Raw genomic sequence first — 27,055 nt, 5'->3', positions numbered from 1 at the left:
CGGTGCCGTGAGAAACGGACTTTGGTCTCTGTCTCGGAGAGGAACTGTGCTGTTTTGGTGAAATAGCCTTTTTTGTCAGTTTCGTCTAAAACATGGGGTGTTGTAGGATAGCAGAGACACTTCCCTTCTTGTTGCTGTTTTGGACATGCATCTCGGCTTTCAACCTGGACACGGAGAATGTCATCGTTAAATCCGGAGACCCAGGCAGCCTGTTCGGATTCTCTCTTGCCATGCATCACCAGCTAAAGCCCGACAAAAGACAGTAAGTCTTAAGTTAGTTGTTCGGTTACATAAAGCATTTGGGCACTAATACTTCTGGGTTTTGAAAGTGCGTTTTTGTAAGTTGAGTAACTGCTCGGGAGCAGGTTGTTCCTTTAGCCAGCATTTTTTTTGTAAATGTAAATCTACTTGTGGGTGTTTCTAGAAAGAGATTAAAATGATCAGAAGTGTTATTTAACCAGATGACCAGGTGTGGTCTTAATAAGACACTTGCTTGCAGACTTTGCAGCCGAGGCTAAACCATGGCCGCTGGAGTGAAAGTATGTCTTCTGTGAAGCCTTATACACTTTCCTCCCGTTTATTATGGTCCACATTCCGGGGTTACCCAGTGAGTCTATGAATGTCTGATGTCCATACAAGACAATGGCCCGGTTTGTTATTCAGTGCCCAGCGGGTAGCTTTGAATCAGGTTAGTCAATGGCTGCGGCGACTTAATGCTCTTAAGGGCGCAGTTTGGAGAGGGAAAGAGCAGTTTCGCAAGAAGGGGCATGGAAATGGGCACAGTCTCCAGATCGGTAACAAGCGCAGGCTATGCGTATAAATCTAAGTAGCCTACTACCATAGGCCTGCACTGAGAAAACAATAAAGATGGAATGAAGGCGCCACTAAATATTATAGCCTACAATTCTCATCGGCCTCATATACCAGATTTATGTTTCAGTGAAACAAATGACATGCCAGATTGCATTCCAGTGAAAGTTGGTCCGAGGTCTTTAAATTCCGCTAGCCTTTGAGCAGATAAAAGCGACACCGCATAGCGGTCTGGTTCGCGGATGTTCCGCCGTTCCACCTGCTTAGGCCAAATGACCCCGGCACAGAACATGAACACCCGAACTGAGTTGTGACAGTAGCTTGGAGTCTCCTCATAACGGCCCCGCCCTAACCAAGAGCACTTGTAGTCAGAATTGCATAGCCTATTGCAATACTTACTGTACATGTAAATGAAACGTGACAGTTATAGTTAATATGAAAACTGCGGCTTAGCTTGTCATAACACAAGAATAAGTATAATGTCCTCAAATGCACCTAATGCTGAAGGTGAATCCTCAGCGCTCAATCAGGAATGTGTGCAGCTGTGGGCAGTGTTAGTCTACAGTACACATAGTGTGTGTGTGTGTGTGTGTGTGTGTGTGTGTGTGTGTGTGTGTGTGGGAGTGAGTGTGTAAAGGGGAAAAAAGACAAGATCAGCAGGAGTTATTTGACCAGAACACACATGCATGGTCAAGTACTTGTCACAGCGAAACAGGGGGTGAGCAGAGCAGAGGCTGTGGAAAGGGTGGAACTAATCCTTTATATTTACTCTGCCTGGGAAGCAATTTGCCCTCTCTATCCTCATCTTATGGTTATCAGAAAGCCTGCTAGAACTGGCATCATTGACGGTGACTCAGGGTTTTCACGAGATGTCCCTGTACCAAAGATTGAAAGATGGAAACGCATATTTAGAGACAGATAGAGGGAGAGAGAGAGAGAGAGAGAGAGAGAGAGATGAAGACTTTGATGTTCAACCCCCTTTATTTGAAACAACAGTTGATAAACAGTTGAAACGCCATTGTGTGTGTGTGTGTGTGTGTGTGTGTGTGTGAGAGAGAGAGAGAGAGAGAGAGAAAGAATAATGACTCATGTCCTCAGCCCCACCTTAAAGGCGAGGCTCACTGACTGATGTTTAAACAGCACATGTTGCTGCAGCTCTGTGAGAAATCCACTGCCTTCAGGTGTGTTTAGTGTGAGGGTGACTGAGTGTGATTCACATACCTGCAGGCCAGGGCAGGGCAGCTTGGGTGTCTGTGTGTATGTCTTACTGTGTGTGTGTGTGTGTGTGTGTGTGTGTGTGTGTGTGTGTGTGTGTGTGTGTGTGTGTGTGTGTGTGTGTGTGTTTGTGTGTGCGCGCGCTTGTTGAAGTGGAGCGGGGGCATGAGTTTGTAGCATTCCACAGCCCTTCTTGGCTGGAGTTAAGGTGGTTTTATTCGGCAGACATTTGTGTGTTTGCCAATAGTGTGTTCACATGGTGTGTGTGTGTGTGTGTGTGTGTGTGTGTGTGTGTGTGTGTGAGAGAGAGAGAGAGAGAGATAGAGAGAGAGTAGAAAGAGAAAGGGAGCAAGAGAGAGAGAGAGAGGGAGAGAGAGAGAGAATGAGAATGGCTGAGCTAGTCTCAGCATGTCGCTAGGGCATGCCCCTTCAGTCCAGCTCTGAATAGTCAATGATGTTCCCAAGGCCTGATCACCATGATTTTAGCCAGGTTGAGTTCACGTGTGTCTCCGTGTGTGTGTGTGTGCATGTAAACACAAGGTAGTAGACCCTCCAGCAAAGATTCCAGCACACACACACTCTCTCTCTCTCTCACACACACACACACACACACACAAACAGAAACAAAGAGACTGAAAGGGAATACAGGGCCACCATCACTCTTGTTGACAGAGATCCAACCTGACACTAACCCCCACCTTGAATACTTGACTCGGATTCAATGGTTTACCTGCAAAAATCTTTCAGGTGGGTGAGAATGACTTGCTATCCTGGCAACCAGGATGTTTACAAGGGGAACGTTCCTGAATCTGTTTGGCTTTGCAGGGGGACAGAGTGGGTGGTAGAGAGGCTATTGGGAGCATGACAAATGAGAGAATGTACAGAAGAGAGCTAGAACACACACACACACACAGAGATTCTCTTTCACACCTTTTTCACACCCTCACTTGACTGCTGGTCAAAAAAAATGGAGCGGGCACACCTCTGAGGGCTAATTTAGTTCATGTCTCACGTGTGTACAAAGTCTTGGGAAAAGAAGTCGGACAAGGTCAGATCCCCTCACAGGATACATTATATACTCTCTCTCTCTCTCTCTCTCTCTCTCTCTCTCTCTAGACTGCGTGGGTTAGACTCGCCCCGGGAACTTCAAAGGGCATCAAAGACCTATCAACTCACGCAGAGAGATCATAAATTTGTTCGCACAGCCTGGGCATAATCGTCAGTGTAGGTGCCAAAAGCACACATCAAAAAACGTTGGCCTGGTCTTTTTGGTCCTAACTTCTTCTTCTTCGTACACAGGCTCAGCCAAGCTCTCTTATTCCTCTGCGGTGGCCAAGAAGCAGGATGTTCTCTGTGGATTGGTGAAGCTCTGTGATTGAGCTCACATGTTAGTCTCCTGTGTTGCTTGTGCCCCTTTGCCACAGATAGCACAGAACCTCAGCACTCAAAAGCGACCAAAGAAAGACGTCGTCTATCCTAAGAACAACTATCTTATAAACGATTTAGTTCATCAGATGTTGAGTCTTTCAGTGTACCTTGTGTTTTTTGATTGTGGCAGAGGTGTGTTGTTTTCTTTAAGCGCACTCTCTAAACTTTGGCTCAGGTTATGGCCAAGGACTGTAGTTTTGTGTGATAACATGATAACAGCTGAAAGGGAAAAAACAGGTGAAGGTGAACTGATAACTACAAAGTAGAGGGGTACATTGTTAAACAATAGACTCTTACGCTTTGGAAGTATTCATACTCTTAAAAGCACAGAGGACACCTTTAGCTGCATGAATTGTTTTTAAATGTACCAAATGTTTACCCATTTTAAAAAGAAAAATAGAGGTAGGTGCTGGGTGTGGTGTACAAGTAGCAAAGCTGCACTGCAGGCTGCAATAGGGGCTGTGAGAGATGGAAGGGAGATAGTGAGGCATGAGGGTGCCAGAGGCACCACGCAAAAGAAAGGAGTATTTAGCCGTCGGGGAGCTATTTTAAGTAGATGGATGAATGCCCAGGTGAGGTCTTTCTGTCCTGACTTCAGGTGCGGAAAAACTCTTATTCTGGCAGGGTGGCAGCAGTCCAACACTTGTGTTGGTACATGCAACATAAATAATGTCATTTGGGTGAAGGGCTGACGCGTGCTGTTGTCACCAGCCCCCGCCTCTCCATAGCTTAAATGCTTGTGTGCAAGCCACATGTCGTCAGTTAATGCCGAGACCCGGTCTGCCTGACAGATTTTTCCCTCACAGAGCCAAACTTATTTTTTTTTTTTTTTGAGACCCAAAGCTATTCCAAAAAGTACTGAAAATATGGCCAGGGGGTGGGTTGTACTCCTTATGCATGTGTGGTGTGTGTGTGTGTGTGTGTGTGTGTGTGTGTGTGTGTGTGTGTGTGTGTGTGTGTGTGTGTGTGTGTGTGTGTTTTTCTGTGAGTGTTTTCTGCCAGGATAATCAGCTAATGCCCCACACGGTCCTTCCTTGGGTAGGTCTTGATCATGTTTCCTCTGGATGTTCAACCATAATAAACACTAATTAGAACGCAGTATTTTTCTGAAGCCACACTGGTCCACTCCCAACACCCGCAACACTACTTGCGCCAAGCACCTTCACCCTGACACATATCCCAGTTTGCAGTGGGGCGGAGGGGCCCTGTCCGTAAGGCTGTTGGCCCCTTTTCCTTCCTCTGATTCAGCAGGATTCCTGTCTGAAGGCCGCAAGTGGGTCAGTGAAGATGTTCATCTGTGCAAAAGCTCACCTAAGGACTTTCTTCCTGACCGCCTCTTGTGAAAGGCGCTTGTCTGAAATTAACTGCAGTTCCCATCCCATAAGGATTTAAAAAATAAATAAATCTATATATGTTACCGACGTGTCAAACTTGTTCATGTCAGGGTTCTGTAGACAACTGGATGCCACCCCCTCAATCAGAATTTCTTCCTGCATTGAGCATTCAAAAATACGGCGATTTTGGACCTAACAGTTCTAAGAACATAGTTCTAATAGCCTACTAGAGAGGCGACCCCTAGAACTATATGTCTATCTCCTATGTTGTCATACTGTATATACAGTATCTCCTATGTTGTATGTCATGTATGTCCTATGTTGTATAGCCTATATGTCATACAGTATATCTCCTATGTTGTATATATGTCATACATCGCCTATGTTGCATCCACAAGCACAGCAAGTCTCTGTTCATAATGTTGCATTGAGCATTCAAAAATACAGCGTTTTTGGACATAACAGTTCTAAGAACACAGTTCTAATACTAGAGAGGCGACCCATAGCACTATGTGCATCTCATATGTTGTATATGCGGTATGTCATATAGCTCCTATGTGTCATACATCGCCTATGTTGCATCCACAAGCACAGCAAGTCTCTGCTCATAATGTTGCATTGAGCATTCAAAAATACAGCGTTTTTGGACATAACAGTTCTAAGAACACAGTTCTAATACTAGAGAGGCGACCTATAGAACTATATGTATATCTCCTATGTTGTATATACTGTATGTCATATATCTCCTATGTGTCATACATCTCCTATGTTGCATCCACAAGCACAGCAAGTCTCTGCTCTGTGGTGGGTCATCTTGTTGGGGGCAGTTGCCCCGACATCTGCTCCGTCTGCCCCATAATGGAATCAGAGTTGAGTTGTTGTGGTGGTCAGGGCAAAGGGGCTGCATGTCTGTCGCGGTGGCCCGTACAAGTGACCTGGCCTGTTCCGGCGGTAATGTAATTGATTTTTTATCGAGCAGATGTCCCAATGAAATGCATACTGTAAAGATGGCCATCTGGCCCAGATCACAGACTGCACTGTTCATTCATTTCATGAATGTCAATTGAAATGTAAGGAACGGACCAAAGGGTCTGAGTGTGCTCATGTGCTGTGGGGCAGCCGTGGCCTACTGGTTAGGGCTTTGAGCTTGTGATCAGCGGGTTGCCGGTTCGATCCCCGACCAGTCCACAGCTGAAGTGCCCCTGAGCAAGGCACCTAACTCCTCACTGCTCCCCGCTGGTTGGGCATGGCAGCTCACTGCTCTGGGTTAGTGTGTGACACTGTGTGAGTGCTGTGTGTGTTCACTCATTCGGTTAAATTGGGTTAAATGCAGAGAAACGAATTTCCCTCACGGGATTCTATTCTATTCTATTCCATCTACTGTAAATTCTGCTTAGCTTTGGTCTGACATCCAAATCATGAATTTGGTTCGTGTTCTTTTGTCACCTCAAATTATTATCCAAACATGAATATGAACGTGATAAGCCTGTCAAGTGCACTCAATCTTTGAAATGGTACACCTGAGAATTTAGCTTGACCCAAGGTCATCGATGTTGTCATGGCGAAACTCGCTTTAGGAGGAATTTTCTCCCTTAAGCCACTGAACTTCTGAGCCAGTGCTAACCTTGGTTGTGAAATAGAAGGCCCGCAGCACTTGTGTGTGTGTGAGTAGGTGTGTGTGTGTGTGCGTGTGCCATGTACTTGCATTAGTCTCAGAAACGTGAAGGCTTGAAAGGAATGAACCACATCTGGAGTCATAACTCATGAATCAGTAATGTGAACCATGACCCTGCTGAATTAGCGTGCCGAGTGCTTCTGCTAAACCTGCCACTGCTACCCCTCTCCTATAGGAAGAATGCACTGCAGCCACATCAACTGATATAACTAATACTCCTACTTCAAAGGTGCACGTCCATGTATGGTTTAGCGTTGCCTAGCCGGTTTTAGTGAGCTGCTTGTGTTGTTGGTGTCACTGGAGGTCACTCTATGATAATATCACAGGTGTCCAAGACTGCAGTTCTGCATGAATGTGTAATGAATCATCGCCCAACCCTAGACCCCTGGTTTCATGTTTTCTTGGGATAACCTTATTCACCACCAGAGCCACCATATGTCATTGTTGGCAGCAAGCTGTTGCTTTTCTCAAAGCTGCTGCTCCCTTTTCACTCTATGGCCAGCTCACGGGCACTAACTCTGGTGGACATTCCTGTGGCCAGCATGCCAACTGCTGGCTCTGTCAGACATGTGAAAATCAGTGGCATTGTGTTGTGTGATGATAAAACTGCAGGAGAGGAGCTCTGAGTAAGGCTGCTGGGACATGGGAGTGCCATGTGTGGATGAGTTTAGGTGACTGAGAGGGGGAAAAAAGACCAATTGAGTCTGAATTAGATCAACCGTCCAACTACAATTACAGATGGAATCTCACCCCCATCTGCTCTCTCTCTCTCTCTCTCTCTCTCTCTCTCTCTCTCAATTCGAGGTTGAAGCTCAACTAACACAATTTTCTCACTATCTCCCTCTCTCTCTCTCTCTCTCTCTCTCTCTCTCTCTCCGTTTCTCTCTTCAACACTCTTGTTTTAGTAACAGATAATAGCTGGCTTTACTCCTCTCTTGTTACACACCTTGCCTGTGTCTCATTTCATTACATAGCCTCTAGACTAGAGTGCATACTTCAGTGTTAGCCCTGCCGGAGTAGCAGAGACCGCACGCAAGAAAGAGAAAGAGATTTGAAAATGGCCATGCAGAGGCATGTGCACATAACTTAATCAACATAAAATCATGTGGTTGTGTTTTTTCTGTCCTTTTTGTTCTCAACCCCCCCCCCCTCTCTCTCTTCTCTCTCTTTTTTGCCCCCCCCGCCCCCCCAACTCTAAACATAGAACATGGAACAGAAGTTGTCTTGTCTCCAGAAGGTGACCCAGAAAGCACGGTTGCAGTAACAAGCTATAGGAGTTAAATAGCCATTGCTTTAACTAAAGGACATCTAATTCATTACTGTGCATCTTATGCCCAGGATCCAAAGTCGAAATGAACCAGAACTTTTATAGAACAGCGATGCCTTCTCAAAGTAGTCACACTTGTGATACTCTACATTTGTTCCATTTATAGTTATTCATTATTCATTGTTATATGATTATGAATGTTACATTTCATAAGTACTGTGATATCCTGTACTCCGGGTTAAGCATCTTAACACTGTGAGAGATTTAAGCACCACATGTGAAGTCATAGATCTCAAACATTTGAAGTCCTAGGTCTTGGTACTTCACAAAATCCACGGAAACATTTAGTGTCAGTCGTCCTGAGTTTTGAAGTCTAGCAGCCACTGCATGTCTCAGTGCTGTCGTCAGCGGCCGCCTCAGGCCTCCATGTTTACTCGAGCAGGCTTCTGACTGCACTGAGCTGCACAGACGATGGACCAAAGAATGAGAGTAATTGTTCTCATTCTGTCTGTCTGTCTCCCTCCCTCCCTCTCTCTCTCTCTCTCTCTCTCACTGGCCCCCCTTATTGGCTTTGACTTTTCTGAAAATCATTCTTTCCGTCAGAAGATGCTTATCTTGACAGGGCTTTGCAGGAGTGGTTCTGCTGTTTGAAGTGGTATATGGTAAAGCATTTTGGTGAGAGTTTTCAGGATCAGCTGTGCCAACTCCCAACTATAATGTAAAATATAAAGCATTCTGGACATGTAAAAACGGTTGTGTAAAAATGTATAAAACTACCACAGTCTACAACACCATACCATCTACATCATTGATCATCTCCTTTCCATGGGGGGGGGGGGGGGGTATAGATTGCTTCCATCAATCACAATCAATGATACTGATCCCTGGGTGTCCCTGGGTAATGTGTGTCTAAAGACGCGTCAACCGCGTGCCGGCAGCCTCTTCCCTCACCCATGGCGAGCGTGGAGGTGATGAAGACACCTCTTTCTTGTTAACCAGAGATCAATGGTGGGGTTACCACAGAGCCCCCTGGGACCAGCGCTGGAGGAGAGGCGGGATAAGACCAGTGTGGGGGGGGGGGGGGGGGGGGGGGGGGTGGAGGAGGGGATTTGTCTGTTTTTGTTGCGCAGGAAATTACAGAAAAGACTACAAATAGGCGGTCTAATCCTACATATCCCATGATTGCTGCTTTCCACACCTGTCCGTCAACACATGAGTTTAACAAAAGCTGGGGGTGATGTTTAAGGGCTCAGGGCCTTAAAGTTGATTATGGAGCCTTTTACATGACAGAATGAAATATCAGTGCAGCATTGATTATGTATGAGACTGGATAGTGTGTGAATGATTTTGCAATTAGTTTCAGTGAATGCTCATCAGCTTCCATGTGTCTGTCTGTCATTTTCGGTGAGATGCCATACGCCATACTCAAAAGCTTTTCATCTGGAAGGTGTGATTAATGAATGGATGAAGAATCCCGTCTTTTCTCTCTACATAAGTGTGTATGTGTGTATTTGAATGGCTGCACAATGTCAGCTTTATGGAGATGAGGTGTAATTGACCACTGGATCAATATGACCTGGCAAACACATCAGACACAGACACTAAAACACCCACAAACACCAAACGCACACGCACACACACACACACACACACACACACACACACACACACACACACACACACACACACACTTTGAGATCCATTCTCGAGCCAAATGTTCATTTAATTAAATGAATCTCGAGGAGAAAATTGTAGATTGGCCTCCAGAGGCATAATTGACCAGGGCATGATAGGGGAGGAAGTAATAGCCATAGTTACAGTAGGCTACATACATATCAATGTAATTATGCTTACATGTAATTGTGAGTACAACTGTACTTTTGCACTGTACAGTTGTATAGTTGTCACGTGTACTGTAATTGTACCAACAGAATATTTCAAATAATTGTTTTCATGGAAAAGGTTATGAAAAAATGCAATACACTAATAAGCTTTTCAACATGTACTGGATTTGTGCAGTAGAACCATTTTCTTCTATTCTGCGTCTTTCTCTCTCCGGTATTGAACCTTGGGTAATGTAGTTGGTAGGCACCCCTCTGTTTGAGCCTGTTTTGGCCATGGCCTTTCTGAAGAAAGAAGTAGTGTTTTTAATGTGTGTGAAGTGTTTTGGGGACACGCTATTGCTGAGCCAGCCAATCGGAGGAGAAGAAAAGAGGCCTTTGAGTTTGGGAAGTTGGTTGAAACCAGAGCTACTGAGCCTTACAGTTAGAATCTGGGGAGTCTGGATTTTTGTCTTTGTCTGCTCCCTCTCTTTCTTGTCCAGGGAAGAAAGGATTCCCGAGCTTCTTTTCATTCCTGAGCAGATGAAAAGCTTGAATGTGTGCACTATTGACACGTATGGTCCATCAGCAGACAAAGTGTAACTTGACCTCAGTGATTCAGTGAGTGTGTGAGCGAATGAGTGTGTAGGCTATATGTTTGTATGAGTGTGTGTCTTTAGTGTAGTGTAAGTACAGTAGTGTCTGTGTGCGTGAAAGTGTATTGGCAGTGGAATTGTCATGTTAAGTTTAATGATATAACCTGATTTCATAATTGAATTCAGCCCATCTTCAAATATTCTTTTTTAAATCATTTTGTCAGTCACATCCTGTGTCTTACCCATCTCTCATTCTCCTCCCTCTGTGTTCAGTCTGCTGGTAGGTGCACCCAAGGCTTTCGGTCTGGGGGTACAGACAGCCTCCAAAACTGGGGGCCTCTACACATGTGACATCAACGACTCTAGCCCCTCATGTAGCAGAGTGCAGTTTGATGAACAATGTAGGTGAACATGAACCGACCCCAAAAACATTGAACACACACTCTCTCTCTCTTGCTCTCTCTCTCTCTCTCTTTCTCTCTATCTCTATCTGTGTGTGTCTGTGTCATACATACACACACACACACACACACACACACACACACACACACACACACACACACACACTGTCTGATGTAGAATGTTATTTCCCTGTGTGTGTAGTGGACAAATCAAGGGAAAACAAAGATGACCAGTGGTTGGGGGTAGTTGTGCAGAGCCAAGGTCCTGGAGGGCAGGTTTTGGTGAGTAGAGCTTTTTCATATAAACACTCTGAATCTAAACAGTATATATATACAGTATATACAAATATATATACAAATATATGATACAGAGTAAAATAATATTGACAGATATATGAGTTACTGGCCCCAGCTGTGGCGCAACTGCACTGTTTGTCGGCAACCCGGGTTAGATTCCCGCCCCGTGGTCCTTTCTGGATCCCACCCCTACTCTCTCCCCCATTCACTTCCTGTTACTCTCCACTGTCTCTGTCATTAAAGGCAAAACCCCCCCCCAAAAAAATGCTTAAAAAAGTATGAGTTGCTAATTTCCTGTTCTTATTCTTTCTCTCCTCTTGCCAAGACGTGTGCCCATCGTTACGAGCAGCGCTTCTTTGTGGGCAGCAAGCAGGAGTCGCGCGACATCACGGGCCGCTGCTACGTGTTCGGCCCGGACCTGACCATCGACCTGAACCGCAACGGCGAGGGCGGCGAGTGGAGGTTCTGCAGCGGGCGGGCGCGAGGCCACGAGCGCTTTGGCTCCTGCCAGCAGGGCATCTCTGCCACCTTCACCCGGGGCCACCACTACCTGATCTTTGGAGCGCCCGGTGCCTACAACTGGAAAGGTACAGGACAGGACAGGCCGAGACGCCATGACATGGTGCAGAGTAGATGCCAAGCACACAGCAACAGTTTTTTGTTTGTACACAGTAATACCAAAGATTATAGAGCGGAACCTGTAAAAACTGAATTCTGAAATATAAACATTTTAATTTCTGTATCTGTGTTTTCTGGACTGAAGTGAAGAGAGCCGGACCTTTGAAAAGATGACAAAAGTATAACTATCAATGATCTATAACTATAACTAATAGATAGATAGATAGATACTGTAGATAGATAGATAGATAGATGTCCCCCCAGTAGACTTTCCCCATAGGTTATTTAGGATCATTTAGCCTTTGACATTTGGCTTCATGGCCCTCAGGCGTCAGTGCATCCATCCATTCATCTCAGTCTCATACAGCGTTGCCATCTCCTGATAGCCTGATAGATCAGGTGTCATCAGCATGTATTATTTCAGACAATAATGTTGGGTTGAACGGAATGTTTTCTTGTTATGATTTCAAATTTGCATAAAGATTCATCCATTACTTTTTTGTGCTGTCTTTGTCTCTCCATCTCTGCTTGTGTTTCTCTTACAGTATGTGCTATTTTTTTTTACTTGTTTTGTAAACAACACAACACCTGTTTTTTCTTTTGTGCATCTTTTACTTGTTTTGTAAACCATTCACACAACACCTTTTTTTCTTTCCCATTTCCCATCAACTGCCATGACTCTCATCCATCTTCTCCTCTCCCCTCCTTCTCTTTCTCCTGTTCTCCCACTCCCTACATTCATCTTCTCTCCTTCATCTCTTCACCTCCTCCTCCTCTTCCTCCTCCACTCCTCCTCCTCCATCCATGGCTGCCCTGCAGGCATAGTGCGTTTGGAACAGAAGAATGACAGTCTGGCAGATCAGAATATTTTCAATGATGGCCCCTATGAGGTGGGCGATGAGAACCGGCAGGACGAAAACCTGGTGCCAGTTCCGGCCAGCAGTTACCTCGGTAGGTCATTATGCCCCGGGAATCCAGGCTCGATAAGGGCACTCTCAGTCCAGTCCCCGAGAGCTTCTAATTCTAATTTCGCTACAGCCTCGCTTGTTTTTGGCAGGTTCTATCCAGACAGAAAACCGGCCTATTCTGGATAAATGCTAATGTGACACAATTTGAGAGTCTGTCTGTACAATCTGTCCTTCTCTATGTGTGTGTGTGTGTGTGTGGGTGTGGGTGAGTTTTTCTCTCCCCTTATCTCTCTGTCTCTCTCTCTCTTTATGTGTGTGTGTGCACATGTGTGTATAGGTGTGGTGTTCATGACAAGTGTGTCTGGTGACTCTGATCAGTTTGTGTATGAGTCACTTCCTTCTCAGGTTGGGATGAAGGATCTGAAGTCCAGTAGCTATTTAGGTTTGTCCAGGTCAATGGATGTTTACCCAGTCATACACATCCATTGAATCACTGTGAATGAATCACGGCATCCCATTTGTCTTGTGCTTATTCTGTGTGTTGTGGTATATGTGTTTGAATTCACTGTTCAATTGTTCAATTAATTCACCTTATTGGCGGCCATTGTAAGCCAGAACAAGGATACATGGTACACTTGCCATTACATCTCAGTCCAGTAGAGGGTGGTAATGCATTCCATTTGCAAACTGCAAAAAAAAAAAAAAAAGAGTTTACTGGCCTGGAGTAACCTTCTTCTTCTTCTTCTGGCAAGATTGCAGATTGCAAATTGAGTGCAGCTCTAGTTTTTGGCCAATCAGAAATTCCTGATTTACCTGTAGGAGCTTGTTCCATTGTATTCATAAATCCTGCAATTTAAGCATACAAAGTTTTATAACCAGGCGCTGACTCGACCTGGACAGTGACCAGGTCCTTAGCATTTACAGTTGATGAATGTGTTCAGGAGTTTCTGAGGGCCATTCATAAAACATCAGATGTATTTATGTTCCTGTACTCTTAAAACAAATGTGTTGGTAACAACACAAACTGTGTAGTCCCTATCTGGACACAGAGATGTGTTAAAAAAAACAACACAAACTGTGTTATTTTCAACACATACTGTGTAACAAATAAGTAAAGCAATGTGTTGGCAATAACGCCGACTGTGTTGTCCCTATCTGATTCTGGACACAGAGATATGTTGTTTTCAACACATTCATTTTACGACTGTGCATGTAAACTTGTATTTGGAACTCAATCTAATTGGCTGATGGGCTTTTTGGTGTTGTGGGCAGGCTTCTCTCTCGACTCTGGGAAGGGCATCACTAAGCAAGACCATCTGACGGTTGTCGCTGGAGCACCGCGAGCCAATCACAGTGGAGCGGTGGTGTTCCTGAAGATCGAGCCAGACACGGCCATGATGACCACTGAACACATCCTGGATGGAGAGGGGCTTGCATCCTCCTTCGGCTATGACCTGGCAGTGCTTGATCTCAACGCTGATGGGTATGTGTCCATGCATGTGTGTATGTACAGTATGTATGTATGTATGTATGTATGTGTGTATGTATGTCCATGTATGTGTGTATGTATGTATGTCCATGTATGTTATGTATGTTTTGGCTGTAACATCCAATAAACCAATCAGAATGCCAGGAAAACAACAACTGCTCCAGACTTTCATTTTAAAACTATTTTGTCTGTCACTGTTCGGTGAACACGTGGGTTTTTGACATGATTGTCTCCTGTTGGTCTCATGTCAGGTGGCTGGATGTTGTTGTCGGAGCGCCTCAGTTCTTTATGAAAGATAAAGAGATAGGAGGAGCCATCTATGTCTACATCAACAAGAAAGGAGCATGGAAAAACGTTAAGCCTGTCCGCATTGATGGGGCCAAGGACTCCATGTTTGGACTGTCCGTGGAGAACACTGGGGATTTGAACCTTGATGGTTATGGAGGTTTGTAGCAGCCGCCTTTGTTTATTTCCATATTGGTTCGGGTCAGGGTGGACTGTGGATTTTCTGTTAAGATGATACAGTAAACAGAAGTCATGCAGACATGAATCAATCATCACTCAAGTTGTCCAGCCAGGTGGATAATGCTGTTTTGTGTCTGCTCTGTATTAGCTTTGAATTTTGTTTTTATCGTGTGCAATGACGTAATTTTCATGGGACATTTCTCGAGTCTCGTGTCGTGTCGATGATCCTGAAGGAAGAGTTTCTAACCAAAGTGGGCCTGTATTATATTGCGGCAGATGTGGCAGTTGGAGCACCTTATGATGATGACGGCATCGGGAAGGTCTTCATCTATCATGGGGCTGCAGATGGCATCGTGAAGAAGCCAGCACAGGTCAGTGTCCCACACATATCAATCCACTCTCATTTCAGCTCTTCCTTCCCTCTCGGCCATTTTGGTCTTCCAAGAATGAAGACCTAATTTACAAACTGAAATCAGCCAAATATCGTGATGTTTTGCATTAAAGATTTGTTCAAGGCATGCTTTTTAGATATTTAGTTGATGAGAGTGACTGAGGGAGTTTGTTGTAGGGTAAAATCACCTTCTCATTCACGGCTCATGAGTTCTGTTGAGGAATACTTTTAGTCAACTATAATAAACCAATATTATAGTTAGTAATAGTTAACTAATATTATAGTTAGTTAATAGTACTAATAATGAAATCTTACAAGTTACAAGTTACAAGTTGTTGTCCTGTCCTGTCGTGTCCTCAGGTTTTGACTGGGGCCAGTGGGGTCCAGCTGTTTGGCTACTCCATGGCAGGAAACATGGACATGGACCTTAACGTTTACCCTGATTTGGCCATTGGCTCTCTGTCAGATTCAGTATATGTCTACAGGTAAGGACCTGTGATTTGTATTAATGGTATTTTTTTTTATTTCCTCTGGAAGATGCAGCACACACACACACACACACACACACACACACACACTCTCTCTCTCTCTCTCTCTCTTCAGTCCATGTCCTGTTACAGTAATATCCCTTTCTTATCCTTTTTAACCAGGGCACGACCAGTCATCAATCTTCAGAAGCAGGTGAAGATATCACCAAAGGAACTGGACTTCAAAACGAAAAACTGTGGCGATAGCATATGGTGAGTTGCTCAACCAAACCAACAACTAATAATTTGCTCAACACACCTAACAAACGTTGCAGACCTATCAATTGTTTTATTTAACACTAGAAGCGCCGCGCCGTTCTGACCCACTTATACCTAGAAGCGCCGCGCCCCGGTCATTTGACCGCTTTGACGACCTACTAGAAGCGCCGTGCTGTTGTGAACTACTTAAAGCGCGGCGAGGCGGTCAAATGACCGCTGAGTCCTTAGACTGGGAGGCTTTTACTTACACATAATGATCGCAAGATGGCGCTTCGTGCACGAATGAAATCGTTTGGTCATAAATTCAGTTTGCACTAAGCCATGTCATTCGTGTCAGACCGTGTTGTTGATAATCTGTGGTTGTTTGTTTCATTATGACATACAGCACGTTTGAGTTATCTGTTAATGTATTTGTGTTGATTTGTGTTGTTAAAAACTTTGGAAGAGTTCTTGAACAAACCTTAAGCAAACTTGACTTTCAACTAAAATGCTCTAAAAGTGAATGTGGCTAGTTCTAATTCACTCCCCAAATTCACTTCTATTCATTTAATAGGTAGCCTATGTTCGCGCTGCCGAAAATGATCGGACCTGGTCACCTGGAACAAAGAGCCTAATAGTCTGGTTTCAATTACACAGTAGCCAGGATTTCATGCCGCATTTTACAGGCTACCGTGGCTACTTTCTAAAACAACTTTCATTCATTTAGGGAGAAGATCTAGGGTCTAGCTACATCGGAGGGAGGGAGATAGAGAGAGCTATGCTGAGCAGGCATAGGCGTGAGAAGTAGCATAATTTAAAATAATGAGTGAATGATATTCTCTGTTTTGCGAATGTGTAGGCTATGTTTGCGATGTCTGCTGAAAAAAAAGCTAGGCCTATTGTTTCTACAATTGAAGCTAACTTCTATGTGAATTCGAGATTCAGCATTGAGACACACATTTTCTCCTAGTTAACAAGCAGAGTCGTAGCTCACTGGTTAGAGCTTCGGCTTGATCACCCAAGGGTTGTTGGTTCGATCCCCAACCTATTCCTGACGGAAGTTCTTTTGAGAAATAAAGTAGGCTATATTTATATTCTTTTCGATTCACATAACTACACGCACGCTGGCGAATTCGAACATTCTGAAACGCGCATATGCGATGAAACATGATTGCGCATTCTTCCACGGGTTGCCTAAACAGCCAGCTTACAGCCTAGTCTATGCAGGGGACAGATAAATGGGGTGGGGGTGGGGAGGCAGTTCCTCAATGCCTCGGTGATATCTGTAGCCTAAGTATCCTAGACGAGTGTATGGGGGAGGGGGATGATCGGTTTCAAATAGGCTGCAATGGATAGTGTGTTGTATAGACCCCGAAGCCATTTGCTTTGAAAACGGCTGGCTAATGAAGTTGTTGGCTGGCTAGCTGGCTCAGCCAAAACCTTAATGCAGCCGCCACAGTTTTCATGACTGATAATGGCTTTAGTTGCCACTTCATGTCTACAGATGTGTATATTGTATTAGATATCAACACACAATGTTATTGTATTGTTTTGGACAACGTTCTGCACGTTTCACTTCAATGTAGACTGCATGCGTTCATTGCGTTGTGAACAGCGCAGCAATCTCTGGAAAGGAAACGGTGGAAGTCGCATCAGTAGGCTAGCTAATAGCCTATCACGTTCAATGCTGTACATCCATCTGTTCCAGAATATTTGGTTCATATCATCAATCTTTGGTTTTGGTGTTTGTGCAACCGGGCCCTGACGATTTAACAAAAGTCTGAGTAGCCCTACGTAGGAATTAGGAAAGTAGCCTATGTAAGGTGAGATCAAAATCAGGCTACTTTGTTTGCTGCTTTTCCCCATGTCATTTTCATTGGTCGTCAACTCACTGGGAGTCCTGTGTGTCGTAGCAACGAGCACAATACTGATGTGGTGTGTCCAGTGGGAAAATCTCATGTAGGCCCTAGGCCTAGTTTCTAGGCTATCGTTTATTTTTTCGCGTGTCACTATGATATAATTATTTTTAGATGCAAAAATTCTAACTGGCTTTGTCAAAGTTTGTCAGTTGGCGGCAGAAAATGATTGGCTGGCGAAATTATTTTTCGTTAATGGTAGGCCTAAACATATTGCGATTCATCCGTTTATTTCAGATAGGTTGTTATTAAAAACCATTAACAAAAAATAATTGTTCATCGACGTTGAAAAACGGTCAGTAAATTCTATCGATATAAGATTTTGCATTTGGCTCCTGCCGAGATGTGAACACGGGTCTCCGGCGTTGCAGACAGGAGTGTTAACGCTGCGCCAATTGACATTATACAACAAGTGCGTTAGGATAGGTCCTTGACTTGACGTAACTCAGTCAGTCCAGCAAATATGTAAGAAAATGCTTATACATTAGTCTGAGCTTTAAAAGATAGCCTACAAATATGAGATAAGATGTACAACTATGAATGTACGTAGGCATACGCGCCCTACGTACATAAATAGGCTACGACGAAAATTACACATAGGCCTGTCGCAACGTTTTCAAAACAAACTCGCATTTTACCACTGTAAATCGCCTCCATAGACTATGCCATGTAAATGAAAAATAGTTATTAAAATAAAGCACATATATAATACATGTTGCACATATATAAACGATATGTTTTATGGTAAAATATTATTCTCATGCCCGACTGACAGGAAATCCTTGCGACATCTGCTGTGAGAAAAGAGAATAGCAGCCTGAACAAAAATGGCCGAACGCGAGACAACATAGTGTTGTCACATAAGTGAGCGCAAAATAGCTCTAAACTAGCTTGTACCGGTGTGCTTTTGATCATGTAAAAATTCTGGGTGACAAAACACGCGTATTTAGGAAAAGTCGTGAACGTAGGGTCCTGGAATTTAATCGAGTGAAAAGATTTTTTTTTTTTTGTAATCGCTGCGGTCAAATGACCGCAGCCCGGCAGTTCTAGGTATATCTAGGTCAAACCCCCACGGCGCTTCTAGGAATACGCGTCAGCGGTCAAATGACCGGCGCTTGGCGCTTCTAGTGTTAAATGTGACAAGCAATAGATTAGGAACTTGAATAATGAATAGATGTGAATATTCTTAGCATATTTCATTCATGTGTTCAGATGTCATGGTGATTTTGTTTCATATCCTTCACAGTCTAGATGTGGAAGCCTGCTTCTTGTACACAGCAAATCCATCGACTATCAATCCTAAAATAGGTACATAAAACTCACACTGTACTGTGTAAATCATACCCATTCTGTCTCCAAGCACAAGCACCATCAGATGAAGTTCAGCTGTTTCCCTGTCTCCTCTTTTCTCTCTCCAAATCCGTTCTTATTCCTCCTCTGTTTTTTTCTTCAGTCAAAGTTTCTTAATTATATATATAATTACGACAAATAGATTGTGTATTTGTTTTATCTCTCTCTTCATCTTTGTTTCTTTCTACCCATCTCTTTTCAGTGGTAAAGTATATGTTACAGTCGGATATGGAACGCAGGAACGCAGGTCTTCCTTCTCGAGTGACATTCTCCACGCGTTCTGAATCGGACCCTGAGTCTCAGAGCACAGGAACCTTGGAACTGCGTGGCCAGAACGTACAGAACTGCATCAAGAACCAACTCAAACTGAAGGTACTGTGTCTTAACCAGCAGTGCTAACATATGATATCATATGATACATCATTCATCACATTTTCCTTGAATTTCCCCTTGGGGATCCACTTGTCCTGTCTTTAGGACAACGTTAAGGACAAGTTGAGAGGGATTCCCATCGAGGTATCTGTGGAAATCCAAGAGAGCAAGCGCAACCGCAGGGCGCTTCCGGGTCTCACTCCCATCCTGGACGCTAACGAGCCAGTCAGTGTGCTCTCTGAGGTAAAAAAAAAAAAATAACATCAACAAGCAGCCATTGAGTGTGCTCATCAATTCATTTGATTGATGTTAATGATGAACATACTGTACAATATGCTTCTCACTTGGCTGGACACTTGGAGAGTAAACCTCTTTGTTTCTCGGTGTGCTCATTCAGGTGCAATTTGTGAAAGAGGGGTGTGGGGGTGACAACGTCTGCCAGAGTAACCTGGATATCAAGTACAAGTTCTGCTCAAAAGAACCAAACAAAGACATCTTCAATCCCCTGCCTCCGTGAGTATAGAATCGGCTGCACTAGTAGATTCGGGGTCTTCCAATGATGATAGCATGTAGCTGATAGCTGTGATGAATGAGGGGAGTCGGTTCACCTGACAGCTAGAGCTACTGACTGGAAAGATCTGTTGAGTATGTTTGTGTTTAGTTATCACAATAACTATTCATAATGTTTGCAAAGTGATGATTCAATTAGATTAATTAATTAGATATATGATTTTCATAATGAAAAAGATCAATTTGTAAGTGCTTCATGAAGTTACCAAAGCTGTTGTTAGAAATGACAGCACTTGGTAGGTCATTCCACAACCAAGGGAGGGACCATGAGTGAGAAGAATCTCTTTTGTGATATCTTGGTGTTTTGAGGGAAGACAGAGATAACAGACCTTCATGAGATGACGAAGTGGTCAAGGGGGTGAACGGAGCTGTATAATAATATTTAAATAAGACAGTGCTAAATATAGACTAACGATCAATTAATAGCACTTGTTTATTGGCTTACCTTTATACAACAATCCAGAATGTAGTTTTATACACGGATCCTATGTTAAAAGGACTTGAATCAGAACCGGCAGAATCTGTAGAAGTCCTTCTGTAGGACATATAAATAAGGGAGTCTGACTGACCACGTTTCAGCTCCAGCCGTGGAAACGGACAGCTGATCTCGCTCAGCGACCAGAAGGAGATCGCTTTGGAGGTCACGGTGACCAACAAGGGTGGCGACGACGCCTATGAAGCAGCCGTGGTGGCCTCGTTCCCCAGGACGCTCTCTTACTCGGCCTCACGTTTCCTAGACAAAGTAAGTTCTCATGAAGCTGCTCAGCCACTTAAACACTGCTGCTCAGTGGTGTGGAGATTATATTAATAGTCTACATTATGAAGGTCCCCATGGCAGTGGTCTTTGGATAGACATAGTGTTAGAAACATGTAAGTGTCAAGTGATCAACCACAATAAGTTGTCCAGCCACAAGATATTTAGAAATTTAGGAACTCACAACTGACTTTGACGACACATAACTGAGTAGTGTACATTTGTTGTATTCATATAAAATTACAGTACAGTATATCTCTTACGAATGTCCTTTTACTGTTCTCTTCTGATTGGGTGTTTTCTTTCATTGCAGGATAAGCCGGTGTTCTGTAATACCAATCAGAATGGCTCACAAGCGGAGTGTGACCTAGGTAATCCTTTCAAGAAAGACGCAGAGGTAAGCTAGTGTCAAATCATTACACGTAGCAATTTTTACATTCATTCTGAATTGTTTTGTCATCTTTATGAACACTTCAGTCTTACTAGATCTAGAATGTTCTGTCTGTGCCCAGGTGACCTTTTATATAGTTCTAAGCACCGGAGGCATCTCTTTGAATACCACAGAGGTGGAGGTTGACCTGAAGCTGGAGACGTATGTACACATCAGGCTTTTCCCTCAGATTCTGTTGACTGATTGATTGATATTGTTTACTTGGTAAATATGAATACCAGTGAAGGGTGAGAGATGACTGATTTCCATGATCTCTTCTTTTTTTATCTCTCTCTCTCTCTCTCTCTCTCTCCCCCCCTCTTTCTCTCTTTCTCTCTCTTTCTCCTACACAGGACAAGCCAGCAGCAGGGTGTAAGTCAGGTGAAGGCCAGGGCAGACGTGGCCATAAAGTTACTTCTCTCAGTCACTGGGTAAGGCCTTTCTCATTGGTGTTGGAATGAGCAAACACTCCACAATAAATGTTCCATGCATGAAACCTGTTTCGGATTGGGTCAGCTGGTTTTGATTGTCATGTTACTGCCTTGTTCCTTTTCTTTTCAAGTAGTTCCACTTGAGTAGTTTCACATTTCTGTGACAAAACAAATGACGTCCCCGTTTTGAGGCTAGTCATTCAGACAGGCCACAACTGTTCTTCCTAAACTTTTATTGATCTGCCTCACAGCATTGATATCAGGGGCTGTCTGTCTCATGCTGATGACCTCACTAATGTTAATGCTCATGTCATCCTCTCAGAGCGGCGAAGCCCTCCCAGGTCTACTACAGTGGAGAAGTCAAAGGAGAGAGTGCCATGAAGTATGGGAGTGACGTCGGCAACTTGATCGAATATGAGTTTAGGGTAAGACAACAGATGTTCTTGTTACTGCACTTAGCCCTCAAACAAAACAATATGTTCATATTAGTGTTTCTGTTATACAAATATGATATGATGTAACACTAAATAATATAACACAGTAATTTCAATGTGGACTAGAACTTGACACTGGTGTTTACTTAAAATTATAGTTTCCATGCTGACTTTATCTCTGCTTTGTCCCCCATCAGATAATCAACTTGGGAAAAAACCTGCAGTCGTATGGAAAATCCACACTGACCATCCAGTGGCCGAAGGAAAACGACAACGGCAAGGGCAAGTACATCCTCTACCTGATGAAGGTCACCTCCACAGGACTAGACAGCCACACCTGCGATGGCGAGGTCAACCCAATATCACTGATTGAGGTGAGCAGTGGCACGTGAATACAGACATCTACAGACACACACTCACATACAGACCCATCCGTTAATAGATGTTCAGTGTATAGATGGGGACAAGCACACACACACACACACACACACACACACACACACACACACACACATTGATATACACAACATTTGAATTTTCTGCAAATGCATATCAATGTCAGTGGCAACTTAAACTGAAAGATGACCTTCAGAAATTCACAAATTGAATTGGGGTTATTCAGAGATCGTAATGTGAATCACATGTTGCAAATGATGTCAAAATTGCCCACTTTATTTGTTGACCCTGACCTGCCTAGAACCTATGGTTAGCAGCTCTCGGGGGGAAAGTATGTAGGCCAGTGATTCATGTCACCACTGACCTTTGCATGGGACAGTAATTAGCCTACATTTCCACTAGCTATAGCTCTTCTCTGGCATTTCGTCCATTGTTGTATGTGCTAAACAGCCTCATGCTCTTTTCCAGGGTTCCCCCACCAGGGGTAAGCGTGAAATAGCCAGTGAGAAACCAGCAGAGGGAGGTACCATCGCACTCCTTACGGACAAAAGGAAAAACAAAACTCTGGTGAGAATCACACCCTACCAGTTATTACCGTAATCTCCCGACTATTAGCCGCGGCTTATACATTGATTTTGCAAAGTATATTCCGCACAGAGGTTAATACAGGGGGGTAGTTAATATGGTGATATATATAATATATAATATGTTTTTTTTTTTTTTTTTACTTGCATAAAACACTGTCCTGCGGCTTATACACACAATGCGGCTTATACACGGGAAATTACTGTAATCTGCCTATGTGGACTTTTAAACATCGATACTGTCTGGGATGATTCAGAGCTGTGTCTCTGGGTGCCTCTCATTTGGGCTTTAATGCGTCCTTCCTCACCTTCTGTATCTGTGTCTCATGCGTGTGCTGTGTGTTGCGTTCCTAACGCTTCTCTTCCCCACCTTCAGTCTTGTGGCACGGGGGCCAAATGCATCGAGCTGAAGTGTCAGCTGCAGGGGATGACGAGTAACGCGGTCATAACACTGAAAGCACGACTATGGAACAGCACATTCATCGAGGTGAGAGAGAGAGAGAGAGAGAGAGAGAGAGAGACCAAATCGATATGTTAGATAATAAATGAATGAATGTATCTCTTTTTGAGTAAATGTGATGAAAGCTATTGTCTGAACTTGACAATTGACAATTGAGAGAATGAGTGAGTGAATGTCTGAAAGGGGTGGTGTTGAATGAGATCATTGATAGCACTTTGAGATCATTGATTTGATGTAAAGTGCAATATAAATAAAATGCATTATTATGATTACTATTATATTATTATTAGGGATGTGAGGAAAGTGACTTGATATGAGGAAGGTAATTACGTGTGCTTAAATATGTTGAATATTTTTTTTTTATCTGGTAGGACTATTCTGACCTGAATTACTTGAATATCCTGGTGACGGCAAAACTCACTGTCGACGGCAAGGCCTCCAACATTGATCTGACAGACACTAGTGCAACGGTATGAATTTACTCTTCTCATGGATAGACCTGTAGCCTACTTTCAGTGCACTGTGTTCTTGTCAATACTTCTGAGTGTATTTTTCATATATGTGTATGTTGGGGTGAATGTGTGTGTGTGTGTGTGTGTGTGTGTGTGTGTGTGTGTGTGTGTGAGAGAGAGAGAGAGAGAGAGAGACATACAGTACACTTGTATGTTCAATGTATGTAATAATTGCTTTGGCAATACAAATGTCTTAATATTTGTCATGCCAATAAAGCACTTTTGAATTGAATTGAATTGAATTGAATTGAATTGAATTGAATTGAATTGAATTGAATTGAATTGAATTGAATTGAACTGAACTGAACTGAACTGAACTGAACTGAACTGAATTGAATTGAATTGAATTGAACTGAGAGAGAGAGAGAGAGAGAGAGAGAGAGAGAGAGAATGAGTGAGACAGTGAGTGAGGCAGAGAGAGAGAGAGAGAAAGAGAGTGATACCCGTGTGATTTCTGCTCCGTTGCAGGCGAGCGTGACGGTGTTCCCTGAGCGCCGGGTGGCACAGCGCGGAGGCCTGCCCTGGTGGATCATCCTGGTGGCCATCCTGCTGGGCCTGCTGCTCCTCGCCCTGCTCATCTTCCTGCTCTGGAAGGTGAGGGAAAACCACCCACGTTGGCATAGTTACCAAGATGGCATCTGGTTGATGTTGCCATAGTTACCAAGATGGCATCACTGTTGTCACTGTCACTGATACTTGAGTAGTTTGGCATGAGACTGTACAGTCTTCTTATGCTACACCCTCCCAAAGGAAGTCTTATGTCGAAAATGTGTTTTTCTTTATCTAACCAGAAATACATTGCCACTTATTGAGATCTCTCCTGTTTCTCCTAAAGGGTAGTTAGGAGAAATAAGGCGAGATAAGAATAGATTGAGAAGAAAAACACAAGTATTTTGAGATCTTAAGATTAAGACCAAGTCCAATTTAAATTTAAGGCAACAGGCAATGAACAATAATTCTGTCATTCTGTATCAACAATTATTGCACCACTATGTGTTTTTGCTAGTTGTAAATCAAAAATAGTTTATCATGTGCCATCTCCGTTTGTTTGTGTCACAAATTGACCATGGTGTTCTTTCCAGTGCGGTTTCTTTGGCAACAAAGATGATGACCCCTCAGAAAAAGAGAAACTGACCTCAGAGGCCTAAGAAGTGCGTCAGAGGGCCTGAGAACCCAAAGCGAGAGCGCACTGGGTAACCGACACGTGTCCTCCTGGGCTAGCAAAGGAGCATGGGGTGTCCGAACACTCAACGCTAATGGGCGCTAGCTGGGGAGCATCCAGCTGTTATTGCAATGGCCTCAGTGATAGCTGCAGGGCCACAGTGTCTTCGGCTAAGGGGGCAAACTGTTGGCCATCCCTACAGCTTTGTTCTTGCCCTGCACAGACACTCATGTATGGTTGGGGGGATTGCTGCTTGGAGGAATGAAGTGAATGCTTCGCATACATGGGGCAAACTTTTTCCTGTCAGATTAAAGCTTGATACAATAGGTCTTCAATAAGCTCTGCTCTGATTGGCCGATACCAACTGCAACCTCAACAAAAGCTCTTCTGATTGGGGCCTTTCCTTTGCAGTGTTTCCAGCTCTGTGCACCTGGCTTGTTTTTCTGTGGGCCGCTGGAAATGGGTTCTTTGTATGGCTTTTTTTTTTTTGTTTAGTTTGTTTTTTATTCTTCCACTTCCTATCTGCAGGTTCCTTGCTTCTTTAAGGTTCTGCTGCTCTTCAGCTGCAGTTCTACTGTCACTCTCTGAATTGCAAACCTGATTCTGTCCACAAAATTGCAATCAAGCATGTCCTTGAGACACACACACACACACACACACACACACACACACACACACAAAAGTACTTGTCTTAATGCTTTGTGTTGTCGTTTTTTTCTGCAGTGTGGATTTTTCAAACGTTCCAAGTACAACGATAGTGTTCCGAGCTACAGCGCGGTGCGGATCAAAAAGGAGGAGCGCCGGAATGACGAGCCAGACACTCTGGAGAAGAAGCAGTGGATGACTAGCTGGAATGAGAATGAGAGCTACTCTTAACACTCACTTTGTTTTCTGGAAGATTCTGTCTCCTGCTTGACTCAGTAATGGCTTAATCATTTTGTTGCCCCCCCCACACCTCCAAAAAGAAAAAAATAACACACAAAAAAAAAACTCCTCCCCTTGTGCCTGGAAGGGACTGCATTTGCACATTTTGAACTTGTGATTGTGAATTTCAAAACATTGCGCAGAAAAAATACTTTTTTCTCATTTTTGTTCTTAAGGGATACTTCTAACAGTCCTTCCTTCTCACCTAACACTATCTTCTAAGGACACAAAGTGTTAATTTCTTACGCCTAAAATTCTTTCCATCTGTGATCCATTATATTTCAGATTTTATTGTTTTTTTTCCAACATTTAAAGATTTGGAGTTAAACATTTTATACATTTTTGTATATATTTGAACTGAACTGTCTTATGTCGGTATGTATTTATTTTCAGCAGGTACTTCTGCTGTGTTGACCAAAGAAAGAACTGTCTGATTGTCCTCAAAAGAAAAGACTGTTTTCTATTGAATGTAAATATCTTAGATTTTGAATGCCTTACAGTATGTCTAATGCTCCAGCTTTTTTATCTTGTACCATTAGTGTGGTTATGGATTGTCAGTATTTTGGATATAATATGAACTTTGTAAAAGGTAGAAACAAGACCCTCTAATTGTATATATAAGCGGCTGTGTGCTTTCCAACACAAATCCTTCATAGACACAGAGTAAGGAGAATATCCAAAGCACAAAGAAACTTTCTACAGTAGATTTTGAATGCAGATAAGGATGAACTTTCCAAGGCGCCCTCCTGTTTGCTTCTCTTTGATATGATCTTATATGTCCCTTTTAATTTCATGTTACCTGGATAATTTACCTAGAATTTCAAAAGGTACTGTGAATGGTGCAGTGTACAACTGACCATTACAGTCCGTTTGACCTCAGAGGGGTTCATATGCACTGCATCCCGACAGTTAATTTCTGCCCTGGCATCTACAGATATTAGGCCACCACAATCAACCAGTGTTACATTTTGTTATGTAGGTAACTAACTGGGAATCCACATGCACACAGATGTCTTCAAGAGAAGATAATCTTTACCTGGCTTTTTCTCCCAGATGTGTGCATGTGGGTGAAAGTGGCTGAATGTTTTTGTTTCAGTTTTTCAACCAAAGTAAAGGGAACACAGAGCCAAGCAATATTCCATGAGGGGAAATTGGAGTATGTGAAACGGATAACACAGCAAGCAAGCAAGCCCCCCCCCCCCCCCCCCACACACATTCCCTCACCCACATTTCTCTTTTCTGAAGTTGGAAGTCATCATTTCATTCACTTTGTCTTTGTTTGTGAGTTTGTAGAATAAAGAGGAGGGAGTTTTTGGTTTAA

General features: G+C 43.4%; 1 protein-coding gene across 1 annotated transcript; it reads left to right on the top strand.

Moving 5' to 3' along the window:
• Nucleotides 1–27,055, top strand: LOC134071156 (integrin alpha-6-like). Its single transcript, XM_062527774.1, has 26 exons — nucleotides 1–262; nucleotides 10,419–10,546; nucleotides 10,749–10,828; nucleotides 11,169–11,430; nucleotides 12,281–12,412; nucleotides 13,642–13,852; nucleotides 14,110–14,303; nucleotides 14,600–14,694; nucleotides 15,075–15,199; nucleotides 15,365–15,454; nucleotides 18,602–18,663; nucleotides 18,908–19,077; nucleotides 19,183–19,320; nucleotides 19,475–19,590; nucleotides 20,227–20,389; nucleotides 20,715–20,798; nucleotides 20,914–20,993; nucleotides 21,185–21,262; nucleotides 21,585–21,687; nucleotides 21,894–22,070; nucleotides 22,561–22,659; nucleotides 23,053–23,163; nucleotides 23,508–23,606; nucleotides 24,117–24,242; nucleotides 24,731–24,841; nucleotides 25,534–27,055. Exons 1-25 carry the CDS (start codon nucleotides 93–95, stop codon nucleotides 24,794–24,796), a joined length of 3,159 nt encoding a protein of 1,052 aa, XP_062383758.1. The 5' UTR covers nucleotides 1–92; the 3' UTR covers nucleotides 24,797–24,841; nucleotides 25,534–27,055.

The sequence above is a fragment of the Sardina pilchardus genome, chromosome 23, assembly GCF_963854185.1.
Source record: "Sardina pilchardus chromosome 23, fSarPil1.1, whole genome shotgun sequence".
Classification (NCBI taxonomy): domain Eukaryota; kingdom Metazoa; phylum Chordata; class Actinopteri; order Clupeiformes; family Clupeidae; genus Sardina; species Sardina pilchardus.
Note: the sequence above shows the minus strand (reverse complement) of the source record. Positions and strands in the feature narration are given on the sequence as shown.